This window comes from Salvelinus namaycush, chromosome 21 (genome assembly GCF_016432855.1).
Source record: "Salvelinus namaycush isolate Seneca chromosome 21, SaNama_1.0, whole genome shotgun sequence".
NCBI lineage: Eukaryota > Metazoa > Chordata > Actinopteri > Salmoniformes > Salmonidae > Salvelinus > Salvelinus namaycush.
In genome coordinates this window covers 20952478-20964767 of record NC_052327.1, presented here as the reverse complement: position 1 = coordinate 20964767, position 12290 = coordinate 20952478, and the positions used below count along the sequence as shown (strand labels likewise).

The 12290-nt window shown below is 42.8% G+C and overlaps 1 protein-coding gene across 1 annotated transcript in view; it reads right to left on the bottom strand.

The window, feature by feature from the left end:
• Nucleotides 1-638: 638 nt before the first annotated feature.
• Nucleotides 639-12290, bottom strand: part of LOC120065819 (cytosolic carboxypeptidase 4) — a 131845-nt gene continuing 120193 nt past the window's right edge. The window contains exon 25 of the mRNA XM_039016870.1: nucleotides 639-921. Within this exon, the coding sequence (XP_038872798.1) occupies nucleotides 639-921 (283 nt within the window). The remainder of the gene's footprint in view (nucleotides 922-12290) is intronic.

Sequence of the window (12290 nt, the reverse complement as noted above, 5' to 3'; positions counted from 1 at the left end):
AGTTATTACTCAATACTATCATCTTTAGACATTATGAAAACGGTCAACTAGCAAAATGTGTTTAGTTATACAAATACTTCATATTTATATAATTTCAAAAAATATAAATATATTTTCCCCCAAAGTAACTACAGTTTGCTGGTTAGCACTATGTAAATGCATTGCAGGTTATGAATGTTAAAAATATAACAATGATTATGGTGGCCCGTTATTTTGGAACTTAGATCATACTGCATGTTAATAATAGGTAAACATTGTGACAGCCCCAACCTATTTCTGATGTATTTGATACATTTACTATACACAAATAATATAAGTATAATCTCATATAATATAATACTGTCTAGTACCCTACTTCACCCATATACCCATTTACTTTAGGCTCTCTGTGGAGAATATGGCCTCAACAAGCCCACGTCATGCCGGACTATCCTTCACATGCATCTCATACGAAGGCATATACAAATCATACAAAGCCATTGTCCACTATTCTACTGCTATAGTTTATATATCCACTGTTCTAAAAGCCTAAGGGAAATAGCCACTAACTTAGCAACCATATACATTAGAATTTCCATTATCAAATGTATTATTAAAAAAAGGAAATAAGTGCTTTGGGGGAATGTCCTTGTGATACCTTAGCTCAGATACTGTCCATTTGAAATGTTCATCCCATTGCATGGGCTCCTCTTGATGTTCAGAGTCTCTTGGCCTATCAAGTGAGGATAGAGGCGGGACTTCATTGAGCGTCGTCGACTGTTCCCGGTTGTCTGGTGCTCTTCCTCATCATCTTCCTCCTCCTCAGCGCTGGATGTGTTGCCATTGACCTCAGAGTCCAGATCATTTCTGTTGGGCTCGGGGAAGCTGTCATTCAGGTACTCAATTTCCTCTACACAAGGTGGCTCATCATCCTCGAAGCAGCTGGAGAGAGAAGAGCATAGGAGAGGAGAGGAGAGCAGAAGAAAGGTGAGCAGAGGGGAGGGGAGGGGAGGGGAGGGGAGACAGTTAGTTAACCAAAGGAAATGGATGGCTTAATGAAGGGAGTGGAGCGGAGTACAGTAAATCAATAACTACCGTTTTGGTGATTAACACCACCAAAAGCTTCCATACATTTCCATCTCCTCTTACACACTGTGACATGTCAGTTCTACCACCTTGCTTCACAGCACAGTCATAGTTCCCCAGTAATTTCCAGTGAGCCTAAACTCATTGACATCCTTGGCATGAGTCACAGACTCAGGCTGTAACTCATTCATATCCTTAGAGGGGTTATTACAGACAGAAGCAGGGTCTGAGTACTGCAAAGCGAGCATACACCGTAGTAAATGCTGGGTTTGGATTGGATATGTTATCATTGAGATGTCTGATTAGACAACACAATATGTAGTGTCGGGAAAAACGCCACTACTTCCTCAATATCAGAAACGTTGTGTCCAAAAACCACATTAGTGTAATGCTGTTTGAGATTATGCTAGTTGCAATGCAAGCTGAGGTCATGCTGCTGGATTGGTGTCTGTGCGTCAGTGGAGGAGGAAGGGGAGGACCATCCTACTCAGTGATTTTCAGAAAAATAAAATCGTGAAACATAGATAAAACTATACTATATTCACATATCGCCAAATAACTGATTAAAACAATTTTTTTGCAATGACAGTCTAGAGTAGCCTCAACAGCACCCTCCAGGGCAGCACCATGATGTAGCCGTCCTCCTCTGGGTACATTGACTTAGGAGGTTCGTGGTTCTCACCCCTTTCCATAGACTTACAAAGTAATTATCACAGTAATTATCCGTACGACATCCTCCAACCTATCGGAGCTCTTGCAGTATGAACTAACATCTTGTCCATCCAATCAAATGATCAGAGAATTAATCTAGTACTGAAAGCATAAGCTACAGCTAGGTAGCACTGCAGTGCATAAAGTGTGGTGAGTAGTTGGCTCAAAGATAGAGAAGAGTTTGGAACAAATTAATTTCTTCCAAAAATTAAGGAGAAGCAGCAGAGAGAGAGAGAGAGAGAGAGAGATAGAGAAGAAGAATTTGAAAGAATTTGAAACTGTAAAAGATTAAGAAAAAATCTAATATTTATTGGGTGAAAAGCCAAAATGTGCAGTTTTGGCAGCCAAATATGTGTCCTCCTGCCACGACAAGATTTTAATATTCTCCAGAATATATAGAGTTTATTGGATATGCACCATATCGTGACAAATTCTGAATCCAGTTGCGTCTTGTGGACATACAGTATGTGATATTGGGATTACTTCGAATATCACACATGGACATTTCCTATGTCTGGATTATGACTCATTCAATATCCTGAGATATATGACATCCTATTTTCTCTCATCATGTTGACAAATACTGACTGTATAGGTCGCATATCTGTGTTTTCTCAGCACATTCAAGATATGAAGCGACATTGTTTCCAGATATGCTTCTCTTGGCTCAGGTCCATATCCGGATCTTGATATGCTTTTTGATATGCTGAAAATAAGGACGATTTCTGATGGATTTCTGAGTTTTCAGCACATTATCAATAATTTGACAAACATGAAATCCATATTTTTCTTTCATGCACAAATAACTCCTCAATTCCCTCCAGGTATCACACATGGTATAGCTGGATATAGACTCCTTAGATATCCTGAGATAGGCCTATGTGGACATCTTATTTTCTTTATAAGATTACAAGTACTGACAGTAGGCCTACATAAACTCAGCAAAAAAAGAAACGTCCCTTTTTCAGGACCCTGTCTTTCAAAGATAATTCGTAAAAATCCAAATAACTTCACAGATCTTCATTGGGTTTAACACCGTTTCTCATGCTTGTTCAATGAACCAGAAATAATTAATTGACATGCACCTGTGGAACAATCGTTAAGACACTAACAGCTTACAGACGGTAGGTAATTAAGGTCACAGTTATGAAAACGTAGGACACTAAAGAGGCATTTCTACTGACTCTGGAAAATGCCAAAAGAAAGATGCCCAGGGTTCTTGCTCATCTGCATGAACGTGCCTTAGGCATGCTGCAAGGAGGCATGAGGACTGCAGATGTGGCCAGGGCAATAAATTGCAATGTCCGTACTGTGAGACGCCTAAGACAGCGCTACAGGGAGACAGGACGGACAGCTGATCATCCTTGTAGTGGCAGACCACGTGTAACAACACCTGCACAGGATCGGTACATCCGAACATCACACCTGCGGGACAGGTATAGGATGGCAACAACAACTGCCCGAGTTACACCAGGAACGCACAATCCCTCCATCAGTGCTCAGACTGTCCACAATAGGCTGACAGAGGCTGGACTGAGGGCTTGTAGGCCTATTGTGAGGCAGGTCCTCACCAGACATCATCGGCAACAACGTCGCCTATGGGCACAAACCCACCGTCGCTGGACCAGACAGGACTGGCAAAAAGTGCTCTTCACTGACGAGTCGCAGTTTTGTCTCACCGGGGGTGATGGTCGGAATCGAGTTTATCGTCGAAGGAATGAGCGTTACACCGAGGCCTGTACTCTGGAGCGGGATCAATTTGGAGGTGGAGGGTTCGTCATGGTCTGGGGCGGTATGTCACAGCATCATCAGACTGAGCTTGTTGTCATTGCAGGCAATCTCAATGCTGTGCGTTACAGGGAAGACATCCTCCTCCCTCATGTGGTACCCATTCGGCAGGCTCATCCTGACATGACCCTCCAGCACGACAATGCCACCAGCCATACTGCTCGTTCTGTGTGTGATTTCCTGCAAGACAAGAATGTCAGTGTTCTGCCATGGCCAGCGAAGAGCCCGGATCTCAATCCCATTGAGTACGTCTGGGACCTGTTGGATCAGAGGGTGAGGGCTAGGGCCATTCCCCCCAGAAATGTCCGGGAACTTGCATGTGCCTTGGTGGAAGAGTGGGGTAACATCTCATAGCAAGAACAGGCAAATCTGGTGCAGTCCATGAGGAGGAGGCACACTGCAGTACTTAATGCAGCTGGTGGCCACACCAGATACTGACTGTTGCTTTTGATTTTGACCCCCTCCTTTGTTCAGTGACACATTATTCCATTGCTGTTAGTCACATGTCTGTGGAACTTCTTCAGTTTATGTCTCAGTTGTTGAATCTTGTTATGTTCATACAAATATTTACACATGTTAAGTTTGCTGAAAATAAACGCAGTTGACAGTGTCTTTTTTTGCTGAGTTTAGTAAATCTTCTCATCACATACAATGCATATGCTCTTGACTAAGGTCCATATCAGGATCTTGATATACATTTTGATATTCTAAATAAGGACAATTTCTGTTGCTTTTTTGAGTTTTGAGGCTAGCTAAATAATTTGACAAATATTAAATCCATATCATTCTTTCAGACACTAGCTATACTTTCAGTATTCCCTCTGGATAAAGTTGCACGCAAACCAAAAGCTAAAAGCACTGTAACTAATAGAATTGCAATAAGAATCACACATTTTCTGTTTTGAATTTGGGCACCACAAATGAGTGTGCAAACGGTGTGTGCTCAAATTGACAACTGGAGAAACAAAGAAGTGAGAAACTGTTCAGAAATGATCTCAAAGAATTTACCTCTAAAGTGAGTAACTAATTTGAGATGTTTAATTCATTTTAGTAATTAGATTGAAGAATGTTAGCTAAATCCAGTAGGGCTAGTTAATTAGCTAACTAGCTAGCCTTGATAGGGGGGGTGGGCTAATTGGTAGCCTAGCTAGCTAATAAATAATGAAATCGCCTTCCCTTCAGGATACATTTTTTTACTCCCAAGGAGACCTTTAAAAACATCTAGGCGTATTTTGTATTCCTGGTTAATATAAGCTAACTAACTTATAGCTTGGCTAGCTAGCTTATTCCAGTTGGTTTTCTCATCATGAATGAAGCAGGTAGAGTAGCTACACTATATATACAAAAGTGTATGGACACCACTTAATAAAATTAGTGGCTTTTTCAGCCACAAGTGTTGCTGACAGGTGTACAAAATTGAGCACCCAGCCTTGCGATCTCAACAGGTAAAATCATTTGGGAGCTGGACATTTCATGATTTGGATTCAGCCCATTTTTATCAGAAATACAAGGATTAATATTACATATCATGTAAGGAGATCTATTAAAATTATATATATGATCAGGTGATGACTACAGATATGATACATTTCTGAAAATATGCCTAAGTATAAAGGCTTAGATAATAGATACACTACACCTGCTCGTTGAACATCTCATTCCAAAATCATGGGCATTAATATGGAGTTGGTCCCCCTTTGCTATTATAACAGCCTCCACTCTTCTGGGAAGGCTTTCCACCAGATGTTGGAGCATTGCTGTGGATATAGCAGTAAAGGGGGGACCAACTCCATATTAGTGTCAGATATCTGGAAACATATCGATAAATATATTCCCTGATGTTGCCCTTGTTCGCAGTGTTTGTTGTATTTTATTCTTCTTAGTTTACCTTTCACTTACTTAGCTAATGCAGCTAATTTAGCCTACTCAATAACCTGACCCAAATAGAGAGGAATGCTATTTATGTTAGTTAGCTTGCTAAGGCTATCCAACACTACAACTCTTTCAAATCATGGTAATCTTTCAGATTTATACATTTATTGCCACCGGGGATCACCGGTGTAACAGCTAAACTGCTTGCTGTACACTGTACTGCGTGATTGCATACATGGATTGGATTGTGGGTTTACTAATGTGTTAGTTCTAGTTTGTTGGCTATAATGTTAATATGGTGACAACGATGTCGGCTGTGTAGGGGTTAGCGGTTATGGTATGAAGGTTTGGCTTGGAGAGGTCTTTGCGCCTGGTCACAGACAGCTGTTGGTTAGAGGAGGAGAGCACATAGAATTTCACAATGAGCGAAGGGATGATTCAGTATGTGGCTGCTGAAAGTAAACTGTGTGTTCCGGTGATCAGGGGTGTATTGATTTGGCTAATTCTGTTGCAAAACGTTTCTTAAGCAGAAGCTAACAGTGAACTCTGTGTTTGGGTGTTCAGGGGTGTATTCATTTTGCGGATTCTGTTGCAAAATGTTTCTTAAACGGAAGCAAACAGAACGAAACAGGGAGGAACCTACCTGAATTTGTCCAATAGAAACGAATGATTAATCAAATTAAACCAAACAAAATTGTATTTTATTTGATCGAATCAAATTGTATTCGTCACATGCGCCAAATACAACAGGTGTAGACTTTACCATGAAAAGCTTACTTATGAGCTCTTTCCCAACAATGCAGAGTTAAAAAGTAAGAACATTTGCAAATAAATATAGAAAATAGTATCACAATAAATACCAATAATGAGGCTATATACAAGGAGTACCGTAGAGAGTTAGTGCAAAAAAAAGGTAAATGCAAATAGTCCGTGTAGCCATTTGATTAACTGTTCAGCAGTCTTATGGCTTGGGGGTAGAAGCTGTTCAGGAGCCTTTTAGTCCCAGACTTTCCACTCCGGTACCGCTTGTTGTGCGGTAGCAGAGTGAACTGTCTATGGCTTGGGGGGTTGGGTCTATGACAATTTTCAGGGCCTTCCTCTGACACCTACTGGTATAGAGGTCTGGATGGCAGGGAGCCCCGCCCCAGTGATGTACTGGGCCACCCACACCACCCTCTGTAGCACCTTGCAGTCAGATGCCAAGTAGTTGCCATACCAAGCGGTGATGCAGCAAGTCAATATGCTCTCAATGGTACAGCTGTAGAACCTTTTGAGGATATGAAGGCCCATGCCAAACCTTTTCAGCCTCCTGAGGGGGGAAGAGGCGTTGTCGTATCTCATTCACAACTAAGTTGGTGTGTTTGGACCATGTTAATTCCTTAGTAATGTGGAAACCGATGAACTTGAAGCTCTCGACCCGCTCCACTATAACCCTGTCGATGTGGATGGGGGCGTGCTTGGCCATTCTTTTCCTGTAATCCACAACCAGCTCCTTTGTCTTGCTGACGTTGTGGGAGAGATTTTTGTCCTGACAGTGTGACTTCCTCCCGATAGGCTGTCAGCCTCGTCGTCGGTGATCAGGCCTACCACCGTCGTGTCATCAGCAAATGTATTAATGATGGTGTTGGAGTTGTGTGCGGCCACGCGGTCGTGGGTAAACAGGGAGTACAGGAGGGGACAGTTGCAGAGGGAGGTGTTTAGTCCTGAGTTTAGGATGAGCTTGGAGGGCACTATGGTGTTGAAAGCTATGCTGTACTCAATGAACAGCACTCTCACATAGTTGTTCCTTTTGTCCAGGTGGGAGAGTGCAGTGGGAAGTGCAATAGCGTCACCTGTGGATCTATTGAGGAAGTATGCAAATTGGAGGATGTCTGGGATGTTGGTGTTGATATGGTCATGACCAGCCTTTCAAAGCATTTCACGACTACAGATGTGACTGCTACAGATGTTGCTACACCTCAGATCAGCTAGATGCAGGCAAGAGTCACCTTCATTACTCCAATATGTCTCTCGACCTGTGCACCTATATTATAAACTTTCATTCATAGGCTAGGTTGTAGCAACCCCATGATGGGTAGCCTAAACCTATCAATGTTACATTGAACTGGGTGAATGGAATATGAATGACAGTCATCCAATATGCTGTAATAGAAAAGGCCATGCTCATAAAATTGAAAAAAATGAATATCCTCCCTTATCTTGAATGGAACAACCTGCTACTGCTGTGAATGTAAACAACACTACCTGTCAAGTTATTCCCATTTTGAAATGCCCACATTAATGCATGCAGAAGCCCATGGTAATCGCTAATGCATAGGCAAATTGTGTTGGCAAAAGTGTGTGTGTAGGCAAATTGTCATTTCTGTGCCGGTTGAAAAGGTGCCAATTGACTCCACCAGCAGTTCAGATGTGTGAAGGATGCTGTGACCTTCAGATAGCCCAACCCTTGATTGACAGCAAACATAAAGCCCTTCTACACTAATCAGATTAGAACACACTGGGATCCACTGGGGACGAGGATGTGACAGGCACACTGATTTACATCTTCTCCACACACTCACCTCTTTATGTGCGTGCATGTGAGTGTGTGTGTGTTTGTCTGTCTGAGTGCTTGTCTATTTCTGCTCTGAATGAGAATTAAATAGAAGATAACATATGGTACTGTGATGAGAGGGGCTGTCTGCTTCTCCTAACAGAAAGCAGGATGATATTTTTTTTTTGGGGGGGGGGTAATTTCTCTTTTCCAGGAGGGCATCAAGAGTGGCAGGGGACCTATGCTTTTAAAACCTGCCGCTTTGAAAAGTAACACTACAATTTTGAAGTTCCGTGGTTGCCATGGCGCCATGAGGTCGCCTTGGCAGAGACCTCCTGTATATCTTGTAGATAGCCTTGTGTGTATAGATCTGGTCTGGATTGCATCTATTTGTTTAATTCCCGTGAATTAATGGCAAATCAGCTTTCTCACGATAGCTAGCTAGCGATGCTATCAAGCTAGCTATCTAGTGTATTTTGATTCTAATACACCAACCTATTTTGGGCGGGGGGTTCTACTACAATTAGGAGGACTATAATGCATGGCGAGCTAGCATTGGCGATTTCATCGGTCAGGAGGTTTGCTCAAGCCATGTGGTTCCCTATTGACTGTTACTCCATCTGTTGGAGGCTTGAAACCCTCAAAACGTTCAACTCTGGCTGAAAATCGTAGTACAGATCGACTCTTATCATATACTGTAGCTGTTTTATTTGATTCTTGATTGTTTGCTTTTTTCAAGCACTTTGAGATTATTTTTTTTTGTTATGTAAAGTGCTATAGAAGTTCAATAAATTATTATTCATTGATTATTAATTTTACACCTTAGCACAGTATTTTCAGATTGGTATTTTATTATCAGCTGCCAAGATGTCAGGGGCTTTGAAAGATCATTAAACAATCAGTGGCTCCTCCAAAAGCCTTGCATTATGCTACAAAGTCTACAGGACCAGATGATTATATCCAAAGGGCTATAACTTTCTATGCAAATGCCTGCTGTGTCGCAAGTAACCTCTCCCAAAGTCAAATCAAATCAAATTGTATTTGTCACATGCGCCGAATACAACAGGTGTAGACCTTACAGTGAAATGCTCACTTAATCAACAATGCAGTTTTCCTAAAATACCCCCCCAAAAAGTAAGAGATAAGAATAATTAAACAGCAGAAGAAAATAACAATAGCCGGACTATGTACAGGGGGTACCGGTACATAGTCAATGTGCGGAGACACCGGGGTCGAGGTAATTGAGGTAATATGTACATGTAGGTAGAGTTATTAAAGTGACTATGCGTAGATAATAACAGAGAGTAGCAGCAGCGTAGATGGAGGGGGGGGGGGCAATGCAAATAGTGTGCATTAGCTGTTCAGGAGTCTTATGGCTTGGGGGTAGAAGCTGTTTAGAAGCCTCTTGGACCTAGACTTGGCACTCCGGTACCGCTTGCCGTGCGGTAGCAGAGAGAACAGTCTATGACTAGGGTGGCTGGAGTCTGACAATTTTTAGGGCCTTCCTCTGACACGGCCTGGTATAGAGGTCCTGGATGGCAGGAAGCTTGGCCACGGTGATGTACTGGGCCGTACGCACTACCCTCTGTAGTGCCTTGCGGTCGGAGGCTGAGCAGTTGCCAAACCAGACAGTGATGCAACCAGTCAGGATGCTCTCAATGGTGCAGCTGTAAAACCTTTTGAGGATCTGAGAACCCATGCCAAATCTTTTCAGTCTCCTGAGGGGGAATAGGTTTTGTCATGCCCTCTTCATGACTGTCTTGGTGTTAGGTTATCTTAGTGTTCTTGGGCACATAGACTATGGTGGTCTGCTTGAAACATGTTGGCGTTACAGACTCAGACAGGGAGAGGTTGAAAATGTCAGTGAAGACACTTGCCAGTTGGTCAGCGCATGCTCAGAGTAGACTTCCTGGTAATCCGTGCGGCCTTGTGAATGTTGACCCGTATTAAGGTTTTACTCGCATCGGCTGCGGAGAGCATGATCACACAGTCGTCCGGAACAGCTGATGCTCTCATGCATGTGTTAGTGTTACTTGCCTCGAAGCGAGCAGAGAAGTTATTTAGCTCGTCTGGTAGGCTCGTGTCACTGGGCAGCTCTCGGCTGTGCTTCCCTTTGTAGTCTGTAATAGTTTGCAAGCCCTGCCACATCCGACGAGCGTTGTGTAATACAAGTCGGTGTAATACAATTCGATCTTAGTCCTGTATTGACGCTTTGCCTGTTTGATGATTCGTTGGAGGGCATAGCGGGATTTCTTATAAGCTTCCGGGTTAGAGTCCCGCTCCTTGAAAGCGGCAGCTCTACCCTTTAGCTCAGTGCGAATGATGACTGTAATACATGACTTCTGGTTGGGGTAAGTACGTACAGTCACTGTGGGGATGACGTCATCGATGCACTTATTGATAAACCAGTGACTGATGTGGTGTACTCCTCAATGCCATCGGAAGAATCATGGAACATATTCCAGTCTGTGCTAACAAAACAGTCCTGTAGCTTAGCATCTGCTTCATCTGGCCACTTTTTTATAGACCGAGTCACTGGTGCCTCCTGCTTAAATTGTTGATAGTAAGCAGGAATCAGGAGGATGGAATTATGGTCAGATTTGCCAAATGGAGGGCGAGGGAGAGCCATGTACGTGTATCTGTGTGTGGAGTAGAGGGGTGTAGAATTGTTTTCCCTCTTGTTGCACATTTAACATGCTGATATAAATGAGGTAAAACGGATTTAAGTTTCCCTGCATTAAAGTCCCCGGCCACTAGGAGCGCCGCCTCTGGATGTGCGTTTCCCTGTATACAGCTCATTGAGTGCGGTTTTAGTGCCAGCATCGGTCTGTGGTGGTATGTGAACAACAACGAAAAATGCAGATAAATTCTTTTTAGGTAAATAGTGTGGTCTACAGCTTTTTATGAGATACTCTACCTCAGGCGAGCAAAACCTCAAGACTTCCTTAGATATCGTGCACCAGCTGTTGTTTACATATATGCAGAGGCCCCCGCCCCGTTTCTTACCAGAGGCTGCTGTTCTATCCTGCCAGCTGTATGTTCTTAATGTCGTCGTTCAGCCACGACTCAGTGAAACATATAGTAACGTTCAAAAGTTTGGGGTCACTTAGAAATGTCCTTGTTTTTCATGAAAACATACATTAAACAAGTTGCAAAATGAATAGGAAATATATTCAAGACGTTGACAAGGTTGTAAATAATGATTTTTAATTGAAATAATAATTTTGTCCTTCAAATGTTGCTTTCGTCAAAGAAACCTCCGTTTGCAGCAATTACAGCCTTGCAGACCTTTGGCATTCTAGTTGTCAAATTTGTTGAGGTAATCTGAAGAGATTTCACCCCATGCTTCCTGAAGCACCTCCCACAAGTTGGATTGGCTTGATGGGCACTTCTCACGTACCATACGGTCAAGCTGCTCCCACAACAGCTCAATACGATTGAGATCCGGTGACAGCGCTGGCCACTCCATTATAGACAGAACACCAGCTGACTGCTTCTTCCCTAAATACTTCTTGCATAGTTTGGAGTTGTGCTTTGGGTCATTGTCCTGTTGTAGGAGGAAATTGGCTCCAATTAAGCGCCGTCCACAGGGTATGGCATGGCATTGCAAAATGGAGTGATAGCCTTCCTTCAACAAGATCCCCTTTACCCTGTACAAATCTCCCACTTTACCACCACCAAAGCACCCCCAGACCATCCCATTGCCTCAACTATGCTTGACAGATGGCGTCAAGCACTCCTCCAGCATCTTTTAATTTTTCTGCATCTCACGAATGTTCTTCTTTGTGATCCGAACATCTCAAACTTAGATTTGTCTGTCCATAACACTTTTTTCCAATCTTCCTCTGTCCAGTGTTTGTGTTCTTTTGCACATCTAAATCTTTTTTGTTTATTGGCCAGTCTGAGATATGTCTATTTCGTTGCAACTCTGCCTAGATGGCCAGCATCCCGCTGTTGCCTCTTCACTGTTGATGTTGAGACTGGTGTTTTGCGGGTACTTTTTAATGAAGCTGCCAGTTGAGGACTTGTGAGGCGTCTGTTTCTCAAACCAGACATTCTTATGTACTTGTCCTCTTGCTCAGTTGTGCACCGGGGCCTCCCACTCCTCTTTCTATTCTGGTTAGAGACAGTTTGTGCTGTTCTGTGAAGTGAGTAGTACACAGCGTTGTACGAGATCTTCAGTTTCTTGGCAATTTCTCACATGGAATAGCCTTCATTTCTCAGAACAAGAATAAACTGACGAGTTTCAGAAGAAAGTTCTTTGTTTCTGGACGTTTTGAGCCTGTAATCGAACCCATAAATGCTGATGCTCCAGATACTC